Consider the following 25,288-nt stretch of genomic DNA (forward strand, 5'->3'; position numbering starts at 1 on the left):
ATTCATCTCTCGTACCTCAGAGACATGACAATATTAATAACCAAAGTCGGGATATTCACAATCAGCCAAAATAAATGAAAGGAATGAGAATCTAAGAGTAACCGGTAGCACTGTTTTAAAATAATTGGTTACAGAAAAATGCCTAAGGTCCAAAATGAAGATGTATAGGTGGGAAGAGCTGTGAAAGCTCAGCCCTGTTTTAGTATTCCCCAGGAGGAAGCCCATGGCCAATCTTCAAGCATTGTTCTTCATCCTTGACACCAGTGATCAAGAGAGTCAGGAGCTGAAGCTTCAAGCAGGCTACCAAAGAGGTGCCCTGCCCCTATGATATAGGACAACTCTAGTCAGGCACCTCCTAAAGCAGTGGTGGCCAAACTCGGCCCTCCATCTCTTTTGGGACTACAACTCCCATAAACCCTAGCTAACAGGACCAGTGGTCAGTGATGATGGGAATTGTAGTCCCAAAACAGCTGGAGGGCCAAGTTTGGCCACCACTGTCCTAAAGGGATGCTACCAGAGCTGGTCCCTCCAGTCAGTAAAGAGCCTCTTTCTAGGGCGTCACCTCAGCTTAAGTCAGTTTCTGAGCTGGCTCCTCCAGCACCAATAATAATAATTATTTATTATTTCTATCCCACCCATCTGGCTGGGTTTACCTAGCCACTCTGGAAGTCTTTCAACAAAACATTAAAAACAGAATAAAACTTCAAACATTAAAAACTTCCCTAAACAGGGCTGCCTTCAGATGTCTTCTTAAAGTCGGATAGTTTTTTATTTCCTTGGCATCTGATGGGAGGGTGTTCCACAGGGCAGGCACCACTACCGAGAAGGCCCTCTTCCTGAATAATAATAATTTATTAGGCTCCAATTCAGTGGTAAAGATCATGTACTCCTGGGGGAAAGTGGTGGGACAAGCAAGAAAGTGGTGGGACAGACAAGGGTCTGGATGGGCCCTCAGTTCTTCAAAAGAAACAGTGTACCATTTCGCTTACCTAGTATATGCCTGATGTGTGAGCTCTCTGGAACTGGCAGTCTTTAGAACTGGGCTACAAGATCATACTTTTTTTTTTTTTTTTTTTTGCTTTCTCCTCTTCCCTTCCAAACCTAACTATAACAGATTATCCAGGTCCTGGTCTTTCCATAGTTCTGTAAGGACTGTAAATCACAGTCCGTTGATCCTGTTGTGAGGAGTTACTACCTGCTTGTGAGTAGTGATAGAGAAAGCTAAAGAAAGCTGTGTCCCTGCTGACTGACCTTGCAGGCAAACAAGGGCCAATTCAGCAGACACATGCCCATTTCCAACACCGAGGAATTCCAATCACTAATCCTATTTCTAGAAAGTTAATGAGACCTTGTGACACCTAAGTGCAACTGATACCCAGTTATGGCTGGTGTCTCTATGTAGAATAGAGAAACAATCTCCACATATCATAGATGGTACACTTGAAGATTTACTACAGTAATGAATAGTGTGTTGGTTTCCAAACATGGTGTGCTCTTTCATAATTTTGTAACCGACTACTCTACAGTTATTTTTAGGCTTGAATTATAGTACAACTGTACATGTCTTTTTCCATATAAGACTTACTGCTAAAACAACCCAGAATCCAATCAACAGCTGGACAGCTTACAAAAGTACTGTGTAGGCTTGGACTGTCCACCTTTTGCTATGATTTATTACAATTGATACTGCAATGGTTCTGCTTCCTCCATATTCTTCACATTTGTCAACCAAGAGGATTTTCTCCAACTGGTTAATCAGATGGGCTAACATCAGAAAATTGTACTTTTAAGTACTTAGTGTTTTCTTAAGAAGTTTAAACTATCCTACCCACTAAAAGATACACTTTTATTCCTGTTAAACTTATTTCACGTTATAATCATTACATAATCAAAAAGCCACTACAGTACCTGCGCTAGACAGTTGTCTAAATTAGATGTCAATGCAGATTTCTAAAACTGATTACAATTCCTGTCCACTAATTAGAAGTTGTTGTTTTTGAATGGTATTTTCAACTATAGGTTTTTGTTTGTTTTATTTGCACCATTGTATGCTTTTTGCTCATGCAATGCAGGCATTTCACAGGAACAGAGTCAGTCCATCTAGTTCACTATTTTCTGCACTGACTGATAGTAGCTCTCCAGGATTACAATCAGGAGTCTCTCCCAGGAGATGCTGAGTTTGTAACCCGGGGCCTCCTGTATACAAAACATATACTCTACCACTAAGATATGGCTTTCCCCAGAGTTTGTGGGATTATTGCATTTTCAGAGTACTGAAGCAGCAGTCTTCATGTTGTTCTTCCCCCAGAACTGCCAGAAAATCCCTTGCCATCTGTTCTGGGGTTTTCTCCAATGTTCCAGAGCAGATGGGGGGGGGGCATGGGGAGCACGTGAGGAGAGGAGAGAGGGGAAGTTCTGTTGTGCAAGGGGAAGACCTTGTGCAAATGGAACAGCTATGCTGGATACCACTCTGCTTGCTTATTCCCTGTGACACCAGCAACAAATGAAGTGGTGTTACTGAGAAGCGTGGTTTAACTGAAATGCCTCAAAACTACGTGCCTATTGCAGCTTTGCTCTGGGCAATGAGTGGAATGCCAATGCACATAAATCAAAAGAAGCAGAGGTGGTTTAAAGCAGGCTTCCTCAACATTGGCCCTCCAGATGTTTTTGGCCTACAACTCCCATGATCCCTAGCTAGCAAGGCCAGTGGTCAGGGATGATGGGAATTGTAGTCTCAAAACATCTGGAGGGCCAAGGTTGAGGAAGCCTGGTTTAATCCAATCCTCCTTTCATAGCAGCAGTCATGGATGATACTGAACCTTTGCATTATCTGCAGCATAACTGCAAGCCTAATTAGTTCCCACAGCCATTGCCATATCTAATGCAAGCCTATCTCTAAGCCTTCATTTGGCCATTAATTAACAAAAGGGCTTGCTTCAGCGAGCATCTTCCTCCAGAACTGGATTAAATTTCCTAGAAGTTTCCAGCTTTCCCCACAGTGAACCCCTCAGTCATGTGGTGTGAGTTCTGATTAGCTATTGACTCTCTGTGACTGTCTTGCAACTATGCAACAAGACTATATTGGAAGGCCTGCTCACAGCTACTACCTGTGTCCTTTGTCATTTAATGACGCACCCAGCCCTGTCCTAATGGGATCACCCTTTGTGTTAGAGCTAACATCCATCAGGAGCCTCTTCCCTATAGACAGCCCTCAAGCCCCCCTGTTCAAACATATGCCCATTATATGGCCATAATCCAAATAGTAGTAGTAGTAGTAGTAGTAGTAGTAGTAATAGCGTGAACGGAGAGATGCTGTAAATTTAAAGACTCAAGAATACCAACATGCTAGAATACATAACGTGAACTTACCAGACCGTTGCAGTTGCTTAACGCTACTTTAGTTGTACCATGCTGGCCATGTAAATATCCCGTGTAATGACAGTTGTCTAAAAAGTCATGTTTCCACTGAGGCCCGTCTTTCCCCCAGTATTCTACTGTGAAGTGTTTGGAGACCAAATCTGTGTTGAGAGTCAGGTTTAAATGAAAGTGCTTGCCATAGGCAGAAAGTTTAAAAAATAATTTAGATACTGCCAGTTCTTGGTCATAATGTTCAGTACTCCTCTTCTTTCTCCTGGAGGGCTTAGTATTTTTCACAGTAAAGCTGAGGAAGGCTCCATTATGATCAACCCTTATTGGGATTGTTAGTTGGTAGTGTTCAAGGTAAGACAGGAATTCCTCTTTGAAACCGCATGGTAAATCAGTCCAAGAAATGGCCATAAAAGAGAAGAAAATATAACAGGACACAAGAAGGAGTAGTACATTATCCACATTTTGCTATATCCAAGCACCATCAAAATTCATGTTCATGTGAACATATTAATACACAAAGTGACTTTACTAAAGAAAATACCCACTTTCTAACAGAAAAAAATATTAATTCTTAAAATATACATTCCACTCATCCATATTATGTTAGCTAAATGTCTGGCCTATTCCATGATTTGCCTATTTCATGATGTGTCATTTGAAAAATATAAGTAAATATCTACCTATCTATCAGCAATAGAAAAAATGATTAGTATGGAAAGAATCATGTTGTAAATGTCAAAGGGTACAGTTCAATACCAGTGAGCTCCACTAATTTTAAAAGAGCACAAGCTGGGTTAGTGCCCTGATTCAACAATCAGATAAGGATGCACAAGCTTCAGTCCATGCGCTCCCACTGCCAGAAAGGATTCCTATTTTAACTTGCATTGAAGAAGTAGGCCTATACCAGCTGCTATTTCCATTTAAATTAATGGGAGAACTTGCACAAAGTGGTACTGAAGATATATATTGCAGTGCACACAGGGCCCTAGATTTCAGCATGTAGATTTCACATTTTTAATGAACAGGCAAAAAGCAAGAACTTTATTTATTTTTTTGTTCTAAATAAATTACTTCAGTTACTTCAACAATATTTTAATTTGGTAATTTCTTTATTATGAAGTAATACATTAAAATACTGCCTTTTCAATTTGCTAATGGAGTCTAATGTGTTAACAGCTATACACAATGCTTAAATAATAAAATAAAAAGCGTATATTCCAATTTTACTCCCACAGAGAATAACTAAAATGTTTACACCATAAATCCTTTGTGGTCTCTCACAATGAATATTAATATAAATGTTAAAGAAAACTAATTAACTGAAATAAGTGACAAAAGACGGTAGCTTAAAAAGTTGGAACCCTACCTTGAGAACTATACGAAAGCCTGTTGTCACCGTGAAATTCTGACAAAACCATAATTAAGCACAAAATCCAGGTCAACATCTTCCACAAAATTTCCATAATTTAGAAGAAGTGGCTACCTATGTGCTACAGCTTTAACTCCACTCCAGCATTGCACCATAACCAAGATTTATTATATTTCTTCAGGATTAGCTATTTGTGGTTCCACTTCTTGATAGGCGTTTTGGAATAATATACTTTTTTCTATGTCTGCAGACATTTTCAGTCCAAAAGTAATTAAAAAATAAGTCCTTCACATGTCAATGAGGAGTTAAAGTGAATAGCAAACAACTGTTGTCCATTTCTTTACCTGGAAAGCATAGATAACATTGAAAATCAGTTTCAGTCAATATTAATTTTTTAAACAATTAATTAGACAGACAGAATTTTCAACATCCTCAGACATCCAAATGCATGTCTTCTTTAGTTTTCATTTTGTATGGGTTGTCCAAGGTGAGAGCCCATGAGGGAAGATAGCCAATGACAGGAAAAGGATCTCTTTTTACCCTGAGGAGCTAAAGACCTCGGAGGTTCACTAGGCTATGCTCTAGAGCCGTTGAGGAGCTTAGTGAAGGTTCAGTCAGCAGAGCAGAACCTAACAACCACTATGCCAACCATTCCCAAACTCCTCAAAGGCCAAAGGATGCATCCTGATAAGTCCCTACTCTTCAGGAAGACTAGTGCATAGCTCCAGTCAGGAGATGCCAGCCACTGGCCAACAGCTCCCCTCTCCAGCCATGTCCAAAATTGCTGGGTGCCTGGTGCTTGGGCAGAAGGATTCTTTTCCTTCCCATGGCAAGCAAGGCCAAGGCTGAATGACCCACTCTTGGAAGAAAGTTTCTGAGCATCAAGACTGTCACAGTAAATGTCATGCTCCTTCTAGAGCTTAGTCCTTCCAGGAGATGGAACTTAGGTCAGGGCCTCCTCAGAAGACAGCGAGGCCTAAATCAAGGAGGCTGAACAACTTCTGAGCAACCATGTGCAGCACACACCTGAGTATGAGGAGAAGGAAGGAGAGCAATGCTGAGAACAATAAATACATATAGTAGTACATCCACTACTGTATCATCCTATTAAGATCAATGGCCACACTAATTCCACCCTTTCCTGTCAGGATAGTGCTCTGCAAAGCATCCCTGCACCATATTCAAGTTTAGTAAGCTGAACTCCATACCTACTACATTGATTTCAGCTGTGAAGAAGAGAGCATGATGTGTCAATAGTCAAAAGAAAAATCCGGGACAAGCAAAATACCATATCTTCCGGCAAAATAATATATAATTTCTGATCTCATTATTACTGTTTTACAAGACTGTAACCTGCATACTTTATTCATGCAAAATTCTCGTTGACCATTGGTTGCAGAAAAATGAGTTTGGCATTTCAAATTATACAGTTCATAAAAACCCACGAAACCACAAATGTTATAAAAAAAAATACTGCACATGAAAGTTGTTGAATCTGCAGTGACAAGTACACATTTTAAAGTTTTTAGGAAATGGCCACATTATAAATGGTTGGCCCTTACACAGCATAAAAATTGTGATTTTGTTTTGTTTCTCTCAAAATGCTGGTCTCCAAATATTTTGTGCTAATACTTAACAGCTGCCTGAGACTTGAGAATGTGCATCTACTTGTAGTCAAAACAAAACAATGAAAATGTTAAAACAATGTAAGTAAAATTATACTAAAAATCCTTTCTTAACAGAAAGGTCATGCGTTGCAATCAACAATGTCAGCAATGAAGATGGGGGGACATATGAAAATGGGCTGGGGTAAATGTTTCTGTGCACAGAGCACATTTAGAAGTGCCAGCTGCTTCCCTGCCTTCTTACCGGCACTAGGAGAATGAGGTGCTGTCTCCTCTGATATAAACTTGTCTGTTCCCCTCCTATCAGCCAGGAAAACTATATCTGAGCTATGTTTGGTGGGGATATGAAAGAAAACCTTTTTCATGGCTGTACCCAGATTGTGAAATGCTCCTTGATGCCTTTCTATTAGCTCCTTAAGACCTTCCATCATCTCACTGATTCTGGCAGGCATTTTTCTAATTAACTCTTGGAGTTTTGATCTGCTGTCCTGTCTGTGTTTAATTCTCTTTTACTGCTTTATGAAGCAAAACTACAGAAGTTCAGATACTGCTCAGAGGGAAATTAACTAAAAATGAGAGACAATTTGCATCTGGAGTTCTCTGCCTCTGAATGATAGGTTCAGAGACAATTTATGTAACTGATTGGAATGCCAGGTGCAAAGCCACAAACTCTAGCAGAGGTACAGCACCCCCACTGGACTATGAAGCATTTCTAAGTTCTAAACTGGCTCTGTTGCTTCCCTGGGGCAGGTATAGCTGACCCTCACTAGATTCCCGTTTCCTGTACCTAAGTTAATGACCAAAGATCATTCGCAGTTCGTTAGTTTGGCTTGTTCTACCATCCTACCACTGGTAAGTGCTCCCAGATCCTGGCCATTTAGCCATATTCCCCCCCCCCCCAAGAACAACAATATTATTGGTTGAACTTTTGGATGTTGCTGCTATTTCGGGTCGCTGCCAAGAAAAGATGCACTTTCCTATGGGTCATTCACTTCGTTCATCAGGCCATAGGTCTTACAGCAAATGTTTACAGTCAGAATTTCTAGCTTGGCTTCTGTCCATCTCTACTTGCATTAGCAAGTCTCACATCTGGCCCTTCTAATTTGTTGCCCAGGGATATAGACTTGAGCAAGGAAATCCTTATTGCTCTACTCCTTTAGTTTTGTCTCCCCTCCCCACAAAAACTATTCTGCATGCTGTTCCAGAGTGATGGATGAGGTCACAATGATTTGCAATACCAAATCAAACAAGTGCCATTGACCTTCCTTTGTCAAAGCTATCCAGCTGGTCCCCTACCTGTAGCTCTGTGTTGTTCCCACCAGAATACAATGCCTGGCTTGTGGTACTTCAAGAAGGGCAGACCACAACAAGATTCTCCAACCTCCCAAGATTCCCACCACTTACAGCCCTTAACATTCTTCTTCCTGTAATGTGAGCTTGAATGAAGGATTTGGCATGAAGGATTGGTTAATTTATTTCGAGTTTTGTACCAAAGGTGCACTCTTCCATGGTCTCCTGAGACAGATAGATGCCAACCATTTTGATTTTTAATTTAGCCATATATATTTATATGCTCAATGAAAATAAATTCCCCTTTCCATTAGAATTACCTGACAGACAAGCATATTTCACGACCTAGATCAATATGTTTGAGTGTTTCTTATTCCCTGCACACGTTTTCCGTAGTCTCCCCACAAGAGCTACAACTCACTGCCCATTTTTCTCACCAAGAGTCACTAATATAAGACCACCTTCCTCAACATTTTACAAGTACCAAAGCTCATTAAAAGTTCAGATTATTATTTTTTTTGTCATAAGGGCTAGTGAGTCACATTATTTTATTTTGTTTATTGCCTAAAATTTTAAAGCTTCCTTTATTATCGGAGCCCCCCTGCTGTCAGTCATAAACGCAGCTGTGTTACCCTTCAGTAACACAAGCTTTCCTTCAGCTCATCAACAAGACTAAACAAATGAAGAACACAGAGCCAAAGGGGCCACGTGTGGGTTGAGAATCACCCTCTATCAACACAGGAAGTACGTGGAAGAAACAGTGATTAAAATGCAATTATGTGTGATAATTAAAGACCATGGCATAATGTTCATTCTCAAGAGAATAGGAATTATAGACTATTACGTCATGCATGCATACAAGAGAGTTGACTCAGGATTTTATAAGCAGTCTTAACTCTTGGCATTTCCCAACAATACTACACAGAATGATGAGAAGTATCAAAGTTGTGGGCCCTAGGGTGTTATAACATGGGTGCTCCAAATTCCAGGAAAAATATATTGATTCTGCTCTTATTCCTTCTCTGGCCAATCCCTATGCTCTGAGCCTCTGCTGCCCACTTTTTCTTGTGAGGCCCCAGCATGACACAGCAACTGTTGCCATCTTCCTCATATCAACATTTTAAAGGTACCATTTCCACATACATATTTCGTTTAAAATATGTTGGCCTGAATCAGAGGGTGGCACTGGTGACATGCTTGAGGACTGCTGCCTTGTTACCAGGTATCTTTGCACATGCAGTGTGTTTTAAATAGTGCTGCATCAAACAGTCGTGAGGCTTCATTTTTAGAGCAAAACATTATGTCTGCCTAAGCATATACTGTACTGGATCTTAATTTATTTTTCTGCTTAGTGATTCCATGTCTGCTGCTTCATTGTATTTTAATGAACTTTTTATGTTTTTGGTATTATGTGGTATGCTGCCTTGATACCCATTTGAAAAGCAGTGCATGCCTTTTAAAGTATTTTTTTTATTTAAAAAAATGTTGTGTGCTGTGTAAAGTGAACAAAGGTGTCTTTGAGTATCAATTCCCAGTCCCATTCTGTCCCAATACATCAACTACACATGATTAGTAGTGCAAGTGAGTGTAGTTCAACTGCATTTGCAAGACATAGTCCTCTTCCTGTGACACACCCTTTCACAAAGGGTAAGGGCAAATCACAGAAAAAGGGAACGGGTTTCAAATATGTGTGTTATAGTAAATGTCAAAAACCTGGTTGCAATCACTGCTTAGGTATGAAGGTGAAAAGAATTTTGTGAAATCTCAAAAAGAAAAACATCCTTCTCCCGACAAACATCAACAAGGGCAACCAAGGCAGTTTCAGTGCTTTGACTAGGCCTGAAGCTAGACTGAAATTGATTCAGATAATCAGTTTCCTCCAAGCATGCCTTAAGGTGGACCACTGTCACCTTCTCAAGCACCTTGCCCCCAAAGAGGATATTTGCCATTGGGCAATAGTTGTTTCACATTATGGGTCCGGAAAAGTTCTCAAGTCCTTCAAGACAGAGGGTATCTCCCTATTCTCAAATGAAGCAATAATCACTCAATGGTCCCACCCAGTCAATCTCCTTTGGCTAGCTCTAAGAAGCCAAGATGGGCAAGGCTCAAGAGGGCAGCTCGAGCTGCACTTTTCAAAGCAACCTATGTGTGTTCTCAGGCCAAAGCAGCTCATCTAATACAGATGAAACAGTGTTCCAGACACCTCCACTGGACTTGCTATAATTGTGGCATATAGTTTTTGGGATTCTGATATACTGTATAGGGCATATTAGTAGTCAGATTCTAGGAATGCAGTGGGGGAACTTCCAGCCCACTGGGCCTTCGAATTTGGTCATGAGGCCATGGGCAAACTATACCCACCTGTCAGTTACTTAACATCATGTGATGTTAGGGGAAAGGATCTGTTACCACCAATCTAAGGACTAAGTTCTTAGATCGGAAGTAAGAGCTTTCTTATAAGAAGGAATGTGTGCAGAGGAGGACAACCAAGATGGATCAAGGGTCCGGAAACTAAGCCTTACAAGGAGCGCTTGAAGGAGCTGGGTATGTTTAGCCTGGAAAAGAGGAGACTGAGAGAAGATATGATAGCCATCTTCAAATATCTTAAGGGCTGTCACATGGAAAAGGGAACATGCTTGCTTTCTCCTGCTCTGGACGGTAGGAGTCGAACCAATGGCTTCAAGTAACAAGAAAGGCGATTCCAGCTAAACACACGAAAAAACTTTCTAACAGTAAGAGCTGTTCGACAGTGGAACAGACTCCCACAAAAGGTGGTGGACTCTCCTTCCTTGAAGGTTTTTAAGCAGAGGTTGGATGGCCATCTGCCATGGATGCTTTAACTGAGTTTCCTGAATTGCAAGGGGTTGGACTAAATGACCCTTGGGTCCCTCCCAACTAAGATTCTATAATCAAGTCCAGCACTAAACAACACAGCACTAAGACTTGAACAGTAATAATCTTAATATCAAAGAGTGCAGAATAAAATGCAGCATTTCCACTCAACCACACTCTAAAAATCTTCATGCACTCAAGGCTTGCCCAAGACAAAGTCCGCTTCAGATCAATGAGAACCCCCCACCACCAAATCTCAATAGGCCTTAAGTTGTGACTTTCTGTGGGTTGAGGCCATGATTTCTGAGGCTAAAGGTATACAGCAAACATAGCATCAAATGGCTCTGCAAAATGCATAATCATGTGAATACATTAAAGCTGCACCATATACTGTACCACAGTATGCACATGTTCTTAGTCTATATAAAATAAGACTTGTCCACCTGTGAAGCATGGAAACACTGGTGTCCAGTATTTTGCAAGCAGGTGGCCTAATTTTGGCTGAGACAATCTTGCAGGTGTTGGGATTAGTTGGGTTTATCAGCATTTTCATTCATATATTTTAATACCAGAAGGGACTATTACATTACTATGCAGTCTGGCTCTCTTCACAAAAGGGCTACAGAATTCTACCCAGTCATTATTACATCAGCAGACCTAATTTACTTTTTACTGAGCAAGTGTTTGTGCATGCACAGTATGTTTATGTGTGGGTACAAATGTGTGTATAAAATATGTGTATGGCTAACCAACTTTACTGTTAAATATATATCCCTTATTCCTTCAATCGCCACCCCTTCACACTCTGAAGTCTTTAACTCTGAAGTTTCTCTTTAAATATGTTATTAAACTAAACTAAGCCATATAAAGCATTTCAGAAAGGTTTGCTTAATCTCAAATAGTTCTTTTCTGATTCTATTCTAAGTGAAGATGCCAATCACAACCGATGTATTCCAAAGTAGTGATATTCAAGTATATAACAGAGTAAGTGGAATGTGAATTGAGCCCAAACCCTATTAAAGCATCTCACATGCATACAAATAAAACGCTGCACAAAACGTATTCCACTTGGCATTCTGTAGATCCTTTCATGAGATTTACAACCAAATTCTATCCCTCCAGAGCATTTGACACAAAAGAATTGGAAACTCAGCCCACCTGCCTCTAAAAGGAAAACCATCTCACTGCAACACAGGCTAAACAGAAGCTAGGGGTTGTTGGTCCAGCACATCCCCTGCCTCGCCTGCAGATGTAAAGGAGAAGTAGAAATGTGTGTCATCAGCATATTGCTGACAATGTCATCCAAACCTCTGGATGACCCCACTCAGCCATTTCATGTACTGTAGATGCTAAATAGTATAGGGGAGAAAATTGAGCCCCAAGGAACTCCGCATTGAAGGCTCCATGGGGCTGAAAAACACTCCCCAAACATCTTGGAACAACCATCCAAGTAGAACCAGAACCACCTCAAAGCAGTGCCACCCACTCCCAACTCAGACAGCCGCTCCAGAAGGAGGCCATGGTCGATGGTATTGAAAGCTGCTGGGAAGTCGAGGAGAATTAACAAGGACATGTTTCCCCTGTCTCTCTCATGACAAAGATCATCATGCAGGGCTACCAAATCAGTTTCTGTGCCTAAACCCCGTTTTTCTACTTAGGGGGGAGGGGGAGAAAGCAGCAAGTGTTCATCTGGATTAATTTTTAACACATATGTAAATCCAATCGTCATGTGCCTAATGGAAAAAGCCTCTCTGGAATAGTAAAGTCTAGGTGAAGAAAAGCAGCAATAAATAGTGCACAGGGGAACTCTGTGGAGGTGCAGGTGATTGGTTTAGCAGCCTTTCCTGACTAGCACAAACCTGCCTTTCTTCTCCTTCAATATGCTACAATTAAAATGCTATAAATATATTAGCAGTGGCGAGGACATGATATAGTTACACTGACATTCACCTCAGTTTCCTTCTGCAGCGGATAACTATTTTAGAAAGCTTGCAATGATAGAGGCCATGCAAAGGGATCTCTGGTGTTCTTCACCCTTCTCCTTCCTGAGCAGGGAAACTTTGCAGGGCTGGCAGCCACTGAACCAATGCTTCATTTCCAGAGAAGTGCCAGAACCAAGCCAGTCCAAGAGACATGCCATCAGAGGGATCCCACCAGCAGGCCAGTCTGCTCCAACTGAACTTACTGTACCCAAATTAACCAGGTAGTCTACCAGGCTTCCCAGCCTCAGGGCTACCTACCAAAAAAATGTTGTGGGTAGGATAGGGACTCAAGGTCTCAGACCTACCCAAGCCCTACTTCCTCAGGTAGTCTGGCTTGCCCCAATGGCTTGTTCTTGTACTTGGACTGGGATCTCTAATCTCAGACACCTCTGGCCATACCACCCAAAGCTAGGAAACTAAACCAAGCTGGATTACCTTGATGGGAGACCATCCAGGGAAGCTCAAGTACTGCAAGGAAGACCTACAATTTTTCACACAGCTGGCCAGGAGGTGGGATAGAGAAGAGAAATTGCTAGGAAGATCAGGGTCCAAACAGCTTCTAATCCTGCTCGGAATTTAAAAAGTCCAGATGGCTCCTAGCCTCACTGGGACAAAAAAGCAAGGGACATGCTTCCAAGTCCTGCTGGCTATAGGGTAAAAACTGATGCTGAGCTCGCTTTTTCCCTTCTCCCTTCCCATCACTGTGTGCCATCATCATGTATTTTAGAGTATAAGCCTTTTTGACCAAGAACTGAGTCAAAAATAGCTCTCACTCAGTTAATCTGTCTCTCCTGGAAATAGCTGGAGACAGAAGCAGATTTCATATTTTCAGCAAAGGGTGAACAATTGCTTCACTTTTGCCCCAACACCCAAGGATATGCCCTGCACCCACTGAGCCTAATCCAATTATGTCTGTACGACTACTCTTTCCAGTTAACTCAGCTGGTTAGAGTGTAGTGCTGATAACACCAAGGTCCTGGGTTCAATCCCCTTAAGGGTCACCTGCATATTCCTGCATTGCAGGGGGGCTGGACTAGATGATCCTTGGTGTTCCTTCCAACTCTACAATTCTATGACTCCTCCTACACTCCATCTCAAGAACTGCAGGCTTAGAAGTAAAACATACTGTAATTCTGTGTGGGTTTTTCCCCCTCCCACCCATCTCTGTTTATTTTGCTCAATAGCTTTCCTGATGAAGGACAACATGAAAGCTTGCTCATGACTTTGTGACATTTACACTGGTCCTATGAACCTGTCTCATGCTGGTCCATCTGGCTCAGTATTGTAGGTACTGACCAACAGAAGCTCGCCAGAGATTCAGGCATAAGCCTTTACCAACTGCACCTAGAGAATTCAGGAAGCCCTTTACCAACTGGTAAAGGTAAAGGGACCCCTGACCATTAGGTCCAGTCATGGCCGACTCTGGGGTTGCGGCGCTCATCTCGCTTTATTGGCCGAGGGAGCCAGTGTACAGCTTCCGGGTCATGTGGCCAGCATGACTAAGCCACTTCTGGCGAACCAGAGCAGCGCACGGAAACGCCGTTTACCTTCCCGCCGGAGTGGTACCTATTTATCTACTTGCACTTTGACGTGCTTTCAAACTGCTAGGTTGGCAGGAGCAGGGACCGAGCAAAGGGAGCTCACCCCGTCACGGGAATTCAAACCGCCAACCTTCTGATCAGGAAGTCCTAGACTCTGTGGTTTAACCCACAGCACCACCCGCATCCCTGCCAACTGAGCTCTACCCATATTTCGGGGAATAAAGGTCCTAATAAAGGCATTATTTATTAAATATTAATATTTATTATTAAAGGTACCACTGTTTTGCCTTTCTGCTTCTTAATGGTTAATCCTTAACTTGGGGGGGGGGGGGTTAGAGAAAACTGCCTGCAGCTGTTCCATGGTGAGAGAAAGACACCCTGCACGTGGGCAGAAACACCTTTTTGATCATTATTTCACATATTTCAAGGTACTTGAGGACAGATTTCTGAACCCTGGGCGACCCTGCCAACCTAACTCAAGTCACCTCTTGGTGCAAACAGGTAGCAGCAGCGAGAGCCTGTGCTCGCAGGCTCCTTCCCGCCGCCTGCAAACGGCCTCCCTTCCTTCTCCCGCCGGAGCCTTGGCAACGGTACAGCGCCTGCAGCTCAGTCAGCCACCACCACCGGCCCTGGGCCTGCCTCCAAAGGCGGCAGCGGCAGCAGCAGCAGCAGCAGCAGCAGCAGCAGAGAAACTGAACCCATCGGCTTTCCGCCGCCGCCGCCGGCACCAACAGCAGCCGCCGCTCTTTTCAATGAGCCTCATTCTCCAGCCGCATCATCTATCTCCCTGGGCAATGTTTGCTCAGACATTACTCGGCTCTGGCGGTAGCACCTGTGGCCCACTAATGGCCTGGCGTTAAGCCGCAAAAAACTCCTGCAAATACATCCGCTCCCCAGGAGAGAGGACGCCGCGGGAGGGGGTGGAGAGAGGGAGAGAGCGAGCGCTTGTCTAGATCAGGCGTTGTTGTTGTTAATTGTACTTCATCATCAACCTTTATTACGGTCCAGAGACCCAACAAATCGTTACAAAGCAATACACAATTATACAGCCTACCTCCAGGTTAAACAAGCATTTTGTTCAGAACCTCCAGGTTAAACAAGCATTTTGTTAATTTTGTTCATCTGTATACCGCCCTCCACCCGAAGATCACAGGGCGGCTCACAACATAAAAATGCAAAACGAAAACAGAGCAAAAGTGAAGGTCGCCGCCTCGCCTTGCAAACAAAACCCAGAAGTGCTGCCTGCCAGCCTTGCTTGCTCATCCAAGGGATAAAGAGACCCGTTTCCTCTACTTCTGGGCAATGTCTGCTGCAGAGCGGCTTTCAGGTGAAGCGGCCTTCAGACACACAGGGGCATCTGGCAGCTAAGCCTCGGAGCAAGAGGCGCATATATTGCTTGGCGGGAGCTCCCCGTTGCATATTGACAGAGCGCGCGAGGGAGAAAGATGCAGCCGCGGCGCCCATCCCCCACCGCCCGGGCTCCTGGCTGCTCTCATGCAAGTCACAGAGCCTCTCCTGGCAAGGAGTGAGCGGGGGGGGGGCGGAGAGGGAGAGAGAGACGTCTTGAATGGGCAGGACTCCCGAGAAGCGGCCAGTGATCCCTGGGACGACGAGGGGTTGCTAAGGCAAAGCGACGACAGGCGAGGAGGGGAAGTGGGTGTCCTATCAATCACAGGTATTGGCTTCTATACGTCGCTTCTCCCACACCAGGTTTTTACAGAGCGGCTGTTGCATAGACACAAAGCACCACACACAAAAAAAGCCTGATTTGAAGGGCGCACTAGATTTTTAAAAAAGAAACAAATGAAGGTTTTTGGAGTTTAGGGCTCCTTTTCACGGCCTTTAAATAATTAGCTAAGCAACGGAGCCAACACCAAAGGGAAAAGAGGTGTGGGTGTGTGCAGCCTGGCGTATGATTTACTCGGAAGCAAGTTCCATTGAGTTTAATGGCGCTTACTCCCAAGTAAGCACACGCAGGATTGCATCGCGAATAAGCAGCAAGACAGGAATAAAAGCGCTGCTGCTGCTGCTTCGTCTCTCACTTGCAATGCAACTCGCCAGATCAGCTGCCACCTGGGTGGTGAAGGATGGGGGTGGGGAGGAGGGCAAAAGTCAAGTTATCTGTAAAACTTTGTGCCGCCCTCCTCCTCCTCTTCTCCCCCTCCTTAACTTTCTAAAGGATCAGCTGTCATTTTTTACTGCTGAAAGTCCAGACTACTTAAAAACAATCTTTTAAACCAGATTCCCCCCCCCCCGCACACATTCATGCCTTTTGAGTACAAAAGAACATTTTACATCTACCCCCTCGGAGAGAACTCTAAAGAACAAAAGCCCTCTTCCCCCGCCTCGCCTCTCCCCACCCCCCACCCCAGGGAAGAGTCTGTAGCTGTTCTGGTGGAGCTGATCCTAAAGTTAACATTCAGCAGCCCATTTCCAGACAGCAGCGCTAAATCTATTTGGATAAAACGCGTGTGACCCAGACACTTGGCATGAGGCCCAAATGCGTTGCAAAGGCAGTCCAAATAAAAACAAGAGTCTGAGATTGACTCTCGCGCTCTCTTTTTCTCTCCTCTTGTACAACAATGAAAGAAATTAGCAAAGACAAGAGAGTGGACACACATTAGCCGGGAGCACGGTCCCAGTTAGTCCCCCACCCACCCTCCGGCCACACACCTTTGCCTCCCCTTCCCCAAAAACTCCTTTGAAAAGACACACACACACACACACACACACACACAGCGATTCAATCGTCTCGGCAAGCGTTGCGAGTCTAGCAACTCCCTCCGCGTCTAGGGCTAAATCAAAGCTACACTCTCCCATCTCTCCCATTAGCCTCTTAAGAGCTTAATGTCTCTCTCCTTCAGGCGAGCATCCGGGCTCCAGCTATTACATCAATGCGACCCTTTAGAGTCGCATGCACACACGAAAATATGCACTTGTCTCCCCCATTTATATAGGCACTGACGTGACACAACCAAATGATGGGCTTTAGAATAGCAGAAGCAAAGTCAATGAGTTTAAAAGAACCGACAAACAAAAAGGGCTCGCATTATTTTGCCAACCATTGTTTTTCTTGCTTCCGAAACAGAAAAGTTTTCACTGCTCAAGAGCACACTTAAACCAAGCTGCTTTGCCTCAGAAGTTCCTCGCGCGCGCCCCGATCCCCCCCTCCGCGCCCACTTTTTAATCCCCAGAGCTCAAAGGTTCCTCTGAAATTATTCAAAATCCACTTCGCCTAGTGCATTATAAACCACCCCAGCTCCACATCTGAACGCACCATTATGCGGGAGACAAAAATAAAAATAAATAAATCATAAGGCAAAGAGTCCGGTGAATTCTTTCCTTACCGTTTTCATCTTCAATTTCTCTGCTATAAAGTGAGTTTCAAACAATAGGAAATAGCACTTGGAGGGTTCCCGTATTCCTTCTCTCTGATTTCCCCTCTTGGCAAGCCAACGCCAGAATTATATTCTAGAGCAGAATGAAATCCTCTATAGACTTTTTTTTTCTAAAAAGGGGAAGCTGAGAGAACGGACTGACTAGGCAAGAGAAGGGATGCCATCAATTCATCCAGCCTTATCTAAGCACCCTGCATATTTTTGTCTTTTACAACCAAAAAGTGGGGGCGGGGGGGGGAGGAAGAGAGAGAAGGGAAAGGGGTAGAAAGGAAGTGGGGAGAGGAGGGGGGAAAAGACTGAATTTGGGATGGGGGTTTTTCTTCTTGGCCACCCCTTCCAATGCAGAGCTATTATGTGAATACCATCAGGAGGAGAGAGAGGGAAGGAAAGGAAAGGGGGAGAGAGGGAGCAGGAAAGACTGGAGAGAAAGTTTTGTTGAAGTAGCTCGAGATCTCTTCTCACTACCGGCCTTCAGCCAAGTTTGGAGCTGCAGCAGCAGCGGACTATTTTGGCCTGAGAGGTTGTGCACACTGACGTCAGTCTGCAAATGTGCCTCCGGCGCCCCTGGCGCTGCTGCGCATGTCGGGCCCATCACGTGGAGGGGGAGGGGGACGCGGAGGTACAATCAGGGTAACAGGCGAGGGGGCGAAAGGAAAGCCGCAGGGGGCTCGAGGCAATGTAAACTTCCTCGGCCCCCCCCCGCCCCGCTCGCACTCCTCAAAGTGCTTCATAATGAATGGGGGGGAGTCTCGCGTCTCTCCCGCGCGCCTCGTGCTTCTCCTCTCCTTTCTTCAGAGCTGTTTTAAAGCAGCTCTGCTGAGATGGAGGAAAAGGAGACTTGGCTCCGGATGGGCTCGTGTCACTGGGAAAAACCTCCGCAACCCGGGGAACGTTAAAAGATCTCTGGAGTCCGCTTAAACAAGAGGGAGCGGGGAAGGGAAGGAGCAAGGCAAAGGGCAAGCGGGCGACCCCAGCCTGGGGTTGATTCCCGCAGGCCTGACTTGGGTGCAAACTTGGATGGGCTTGACAGTGTGCGGGAAAAAATGGCACGGTGATAATTTTAAGAATAACAACGTAGTAAGCATGGTCGTTCCAGACGTTACGTAGCAGCAAACCCGGGTTGACAACTGAATGTGTGAACGGCTCCGATGCATTGAAAAGCAAGGGGTGAAATGTGGTTTCTGGATGTTGTTTGCTACGTCTCGTTTACACAAGGGAGTTAAAACGACCCCTTTTAGGCAGCACACAAGAGAGCCATAAAGGCTAGCCCCACCAGAAATTACCGAGCCCCCACCCTCAGGGTCTATGCGCTAGTTATGTAGCCCCTGTACGACGCACTTGTATCCAGACACGTGTTTGTTTTATTCACACAATACACTTAAATGTACTGTACACCTAAAAAGTAATGTGTGAAGTAGTCCTCAGTAATCCTTGGTTTTTGCAAATTGTACATTTTGGCAACTTTATCCCCGTGATCCCACGATGCTGGGTTGCACGATAAGATCTTATATCGGAAGATCTGAGCACGGCATTGACGGCTGCTTCTCCCGCCCCCTTTTCTGCGCACTGAACTGACCCTGTGCTCTAGGAGAGCCTCTCCCCCCCCACCCGCCCGAAGTACATTATTTCCAGATGGGGATAAGAAACTGGCTGGCTTTTGAATTGGTAGCCGGTATGGTTGTTACAGCTTGATTTTGTCCCACGACTCCCACCCCTTCTCAAAAGTTCACTGGCTGGAGAATATCAGTGACTGCAGCAGCAGAGACCACTGTGGGGGTTGCTGCGTGTAGGAATATATCGCCAATAGGACATAGTAGTTTAAAAAACTGTATCGATAATTCATGCGTTCAGCCTTCATCCTTTCAAGCGCCTCACAAACAAGACACTTTCGCTTTCATTTACGGTGACCCAAAAGCTCTGGGCGGGGGGGAGCGGGGAGAGAATAGTCCAATTCCAGAAACAGAAAGTCAGGAACACACACACACACTTGCAGGAGGGGGTCGAAAATACAAGTATGCATTTAAGGCAGGCAGAACAAATGTTGCACCCCACCCCCATAGAGAAACCTTTGCGACACTGGAAAAAGGGGTTGTTAGGAGGCAGAACTGGCGTCTCGAAACCTTACCCCACTTACAAAACTGCCAAGTCCGTTTCCTATGGGTCAAAAAAACGGAGTGGGAAGAAGCCACCTGCCTATAAAGCTCTGCCACTCTAAGGTTTCAAGCTTCTCTGTGAACATTATACTCCATTGCCTATCATCATCATTTTCATCCTACACCGGAGGTACGTAGGTGTGACCGTTCTGGTCAGCCCATGAACCCTTGCCTTAGAGTAACGCAGGATTCAGAATGGAATGGTCCAAGGGAGCGGTTCCGAAAAGGATCATCACGCAGAGGCGAGAGTCCCCATCGTGACCTCCGATTGGAATTGGTCCCATCCTGCCCGCTGAAATGGAGAAACGGGGCTTGCCATTGGGGAGAAGAAACATATTGGGTTTGGGCAGGTCAGATTCTTAACAGAAACGCACCCACCGCCACGTAGTCCTGCATTTGGACTCGACGAGATCAGAAATTGGAAGTCATCTCGCGTTCGTCGATATTTTATGTGCTTGTGTACCCAGTGACTTCAGAAGCCTCTGTAACACCCGACGTGAGCAAGGAGTGAAACTGTACTGTGCAGATGTGTCCATTTAAAAGTAGCATGGATCCAGCTGCAGAAGTATTTCGTTACACAGGCTGTTTTCCCGGCTGAAATTGCTCAAAGGGCGCCATCCTGCGGCCGGCGGCGGTCCAAAGGAAAAGGGAGCGAATGCAAGATATTCAATATTCATTCTGTCTGCCCCTAGAATGTGGCAGATCTATCTGAGTGCCCCTTAGATGGAAATGTGCAAATGTTCTGCCTGAGTTCATTGTGGGTCACAAATCATTCACTGCGCTTTTGCTTTATACAGCTCCGTGAAGGGTTAATGTTAATCACCCATTGTCTGAAGTAATATTGGGACAAAAAAAGATATGGCAGTTGCACCCTTAGAACCAGAAATTGAATGCACTTTTGTAAAATATTTTGAAGAATAGGCATTGTTGGACAAGTTATGAAAGTTTCGAAAGACCTCATTAAAATATGTGGTATGGTTTCAGTTGCTATTTGTCTTATTGTTTTGGTATTGTGCAAACAAATGCCTTGGTAGGTGGAAGGTCTAATCTACACCACCTAATGTAAGAAAGGTGAACAGTGCTGGATTTACATATTAAGCTAAACAAGCTATAGCTTAGGGCCCCATTCTCTTGGGGGCCCCAAAAAAAATTAAAGGGGAAAAACAACTGGATGTACATTTCCAAAATATAAGATAAAAAACAAATAAAAGAAAACCTACGTACAGCAACAGTGTTTTGTGTTGTGTAGGCTCCTATTTGTTATGTGCAAATCGCTTTAGATACCTATTAGGTCCATAAATTACCATATAGCACATATACAACACAAAAAACAGCGGCAATTTGTTGACAAAGGACAGCTGGACATATAAAGGGCCCCATTACCTTCAGTAGCTTAGGGCCTCATCAAACCTAAATCTGGCCCTGAAGGTGAAATATAAAATGTTCTAAATAAAAAAAAAATCCAGCTGTTGAATTCTGGGTCTGTATTGTCCTGCTAGGTAGTGGGAGCAAGGAGACAACTTTACTTGGAAATAAATCATTTCAGTCAAGATTACCAAGTGTACATAGGATCTTACCTTTAGAAAGTTAAATGTATAAACTCTTAACATTGTGGGCATTGAAATATAAACTGGATTCAGCTGCTGCTGTTCCTGCTATAGCCATTAAACGATTAAATATGTCAATAGACACGTTACTGAAGTGAAAGGGCAGAGATCAAATTCAACAGTTTCTTTTCACAACATTATGAAAAGTTCATGTTGTGGTTCCAATTGACTTGCACAGTATCTGCTAGCAGCTCAGTATTTTAATATAAAAGAGCTGAAAGACAGCATGAAATACTGCTTTTCAAGGTGCCAGATGACTGGTTGGGGTGCAGAAGGGAGACTTTCTAGGTAGCTGGGCTAAGCTCTGTACTTTACTTTACATTTGTTAGAAGTATTCTAGAAGGACTACAAACACTTTTTTTCCTGACAAAAATATTTTTTCTTCTCATGAAATAATCTTCCTTCTTTCTGTAAGATACATGCTTCACTTTGTGCCAGAAATGATGCTAGCCATAACTATGGTTGCGTTGTTTTAAGGTTGTATTGAAGATCTCATTGGTACTTTTGACAAAGCTTGTGGAGAGAGAAGGTATGATTAGATTTGTAGAAAGTACTAGAATTGGACGGACAGATGAAAGTAGTTCTTCACACAGCACATAGTTAAAATGACGGAATTCATTCCCACAAGAGGCAGTGGTCAACTTAAGCAGTTGCCTAGTGATTAAACTAGCTCTGCCCATTATACAAATCTCCGGTGAGAAAACACTTAGAATATTGGATACAGTTCTGGTCCTCTCACCCCCCAAAAATGATATTGCAGATCTGGAAAAGGTTCAACCAACATGATGAAAGGGTTGGGGCAACTCTGTTTTGTGGAAAGGTTACATTTGGGGCCTCTTAGTTCAGAGAAAAGACAAGGAGAGCCATGATGTAATCAATTTTATTGATAGTTTTCAACATAGAAAACAATAAAAACCAAACTAATCTAAATAATAAAAAACAGAGAGAAAAGATAGAAAAAGGGAGAAAATATGGCCCCTTTTGGACAGAAATGTCTGCTTTACTCTATGCTCTGATAACTTCCAGAAAACAACTTGAAGACAACTCAGAAACTTCAGTTGGCCCAAAATGCAGCAGCCAGACTACTGGCTGGGGTTTCTTTGACATCACATACCACCCCAGTTTTAAAACAGTTGCTTTGGTTGCCAGTTTGTTTTCAGGCCCAATTCAAAGTGCTCACATCAGTGTATAAAGCAATCATTTCCACCTGATTATTTTTAATGATCCAGCAGTGCAGCAGATAAGCAAACCTTATTAAGAAGACATGCCAAAGCTGAGTTTTTTTCCAGTATGGTCAGATGTGTGACTACGTTTTGTCTTGACACAACAATTCTCACTTGAATGCTCTTCAACTCCCCATCTGTAGGTTTAGTATAGCTGTAAGGGTTATATTTATCAAGAGTTGCTCAAAACGTCCAGAGGCATGAAATCTGGCATAAATGCATAGTCTTTCAAGCTGGTCAAAATAGAATATAGGGCCAACTCTGATTTCACCTTATTTGGGCGATGGCTGGATTTCAAATAATTTGTCATGGAAATTGCCAAAAGTGGAAGCGAGAAATACAGTGAGCAATCGTAGTGTAACTCTGTCCAGTCATCTACTTGAGCAATGGTGTTTCTGCATTCTTGAGACAATCAGATTCCTTTTCCAGAATGTCAAAATGATTAACATCAGGTTGTAACAGAATATTGGTTGACATTTCAGGAACTTCAAAGAGATGTAGCTAATAACTGCATCCTCTGTCTGTGATTTGGTAATGGCTGGCCTATTGTGGGGACAAATCAATCTGAGCTGGACCTGAGTGCTGCACAGCCAAAATGTAAGGTGGCCACTTCTACACTGCTCCCCTCCCAAAGGATGTGTAGCACAGATGACTGTGACCATGTGACCTGTGTGCCTCCGTAGTCTGTTGTCAAGGTGCTAAGCGTTGACTGGCAACTTCAAGGCCCATGCTCTCCCTTTCTGTGGATCTTTATCTTTAAACTGGGCAGCTCTAACAGCCTTCTGGAAAATAGGACACATAGCCACCGCTAATGAAATATCATTCTATGGAATGGTTTTTTGGTTGTTGTGGTGCTGCTTCTGTGGTCATTGTTATCCAACAATGTAATTGTGTAAACATCTCTTTGAAAACATCTAGAATAAATTGTACTTTGTTAGCGGATTTAGCAAGATCTGTGAATATTGTAAGGTCATACAAAGTTCTGTTTGTTTTTTGTCTCTGGAGTCTAGGTCCTCTGCAACACTCCATTCTGGTGACATTCCACCCCCCCTAGCTCTTTTGTCCCCCCCCCCTCTAATTCTCGTATAGAAACTGTTCTGACTTTCTCCTAACCTCTTAGCTAATCAGAAGGCGGTTTCTGCATGTGCTGTACAGGGAAGTGAGGGGCAGATGGGACTTGTCAACCTGGGAAGGTGGCCCATTTAGTAGAATGAAAACTCTGACCCTAAACCTCTGCTGCCTTGTGGGCTATCTTTGGGAGAAGAAAAGGCTAAGGAGTAAACCCTACACAAATTGGGAGTGGAGTCCCTAAGTCAGTTGAATGTGGCCTTGTGTTGGATGTGGCCTTCTACCACAGCCAAATGTATTGCTGTGCTTTCCTTTGGACCACATCAGTGAGGCCGAGAGGGGAGGTCTTGTCATCTGGGTAGCCCAGGACCTCCATACACACTGCCCAGGCTTGCGTCCCGGGGAGGTCACTTCAGTGCTACAGTCTGCACACTCCATTGTCTATTGAGACAGATGAATGTAAACAATCCCAGGACTCTCTCTGCCCCACCTTCCATCTTTGGTTTTATTTCCTTAGCTGACATTACCCACCCACCTAGCAAAAACTAAAGGAAAGCAAACAGTTTATAGTTTAAAGATATCCAACACAAAATGGCTGAACAGTTTAATTTCTTCACACAATAATTTGAAACATTTTTACACAGACTTCAATTTAAAAGTTTCAGGGTGGTTTACAACAGCTAATAAAAACACAATAAAAACTGAACGTCAATACTAATAAAAATCACAGTAGAAGGGACAGTAGAAGCTTGTAGAAATAAAAAAGGAGTTTGCTTGGTGCGTAAAAGACACAAATGGAGTCACCTTGAGGAGTTCCACAAATGAGGCACCATAACTGAAATGGCTCTCCCCTCTGCCTGCTTCACTTCAGATGGTCAAGCCACTCAGAGGAGGGTCTAAGCACCAGCACTTAAAATTATGTTTGGGAACAGACCAGAAGCCAAATGAGCTCTTTAAGCTCTGGCAATATTTATTTCCCAACTCCCAGTCCCTGTTAGTCACCTAGTGGTGTTTTTTGTTTTTTTAAAAACCAAGTGAAGTATCCAGGTAGTCTTCAAAGGAAGCCACATATACAACACATTGCAGCAGTCTAGCCTGGAGGTTATCAAAGCAGGGATAACTGTAGCTAGACTCTTTCCAATAGGAGGTGCAGTTGGCACACCAGCCTTAGGTAATGAAAAGCATTCTGAGGGCATTTGAGCACTTCCAGACTATGAGCCTGATATTTTAACCCTTCCAGAACATCTCTTAGGACCTATCAACAGTACCCTGGCCTTGTCAGTACTGAGTTTTTGTTGTCTTCTATCCTGTCCATGATTTCCTTCAGGCACACACTATTTGTATTTTCCAAAAACTGCTGAAGACATTTGATGCCAAGTGAATCAGGGGCGGGCAGAAATTAGGCCCATGCCTTGATTGCTTGTTTGTATTGTTTTTAAACCCATACCCCGTGGTTGTTATTATTGCTTTAAAACCCTTCTTTGTATTGTTCCTATCGTATGAATGTAAATTGCCTTGAGACTTATGTGAGGGGTGATTCATAAATTAATACAACAACAGCAACCATTCTTCAGACTGTATAAAACAAGTATGGCCGGAATAGAGAAGGTGCAAAGTGTATTTTGGGTAATCAGGAGGCAGGCGAGCTTTTTCCAGCAACATGTTCGATTTCTAAACATCTTTAATCTGAAGTAAGCCCTATTAACTTCCAGTTAATGATTCAGATATATTAAAAGTAAGAGAAAAGTGCCTTTATTTAAAGCAAGAAACCACAGGATTCCAGGAATTAGGAGGGGCAGGTGTGTATGGGGAGGGTAGTGCAGCTCTGCCT

The 25,288-nt window shown here is 43.6% G+C and overlaps 1 protein-coding gene across 8 annotated transcripts in view; it reads right to left on the reverse strand.

Annotated features, from left to right (window-relative positions):
- Positions 1-17,946, reverse strand: part of ADAMTS6 (ADAM metallopeptidase with thrombospondin type 1 motif 6) — a 118,778-nt gene extending 100,832 nt beyond the window's left edge. For 5 of the 8 annotated variants that reach the window (XR_014539621.1, XM_083576030.1, XM_083576032.1 and 2 more), the window contains exons 1-3: positions 17,356-17,946; positions 4,736-5,082; positions 3,370-3,737 (exon numbers count right to left, since the gene is read on the reverse strand). Coding sequence is in view for 6 of the 8 variants with exons in the window: in XM_083576030.1 (XP_083432156.1) it covers positions 3,370-3,737; positions 4,736-4,832 (465 nt within the window). In the remaining 2 variants the exon portion in view is untranslated. Of the gene's footprint in view, positions 1-15; positions 397-3,369; positions 3,738-4,735; positions 5,083-14,493; positions 14,855-17,355 lie in introns of those variants that run through there. The other 3 variants (XM_083576029.1, XM_083576024.1, XM_083576026.1) reach the window with 3 other exon arrangements.
- Positions 17,947-25,288: the final 7,342 nt, after the last annotated feature.

This window comes from Podarcis filfolensis (assembly GCF_964270895.1).
Source record: "Podarcis filfolensis genome assembly, chromosome: 11".
Lineage (NCBI taxonomy): Eukaryota > Metazoa > Chordata > Lepidosauria > Squamata > Lacertidae > Podarcis > Podarcis filfolensis.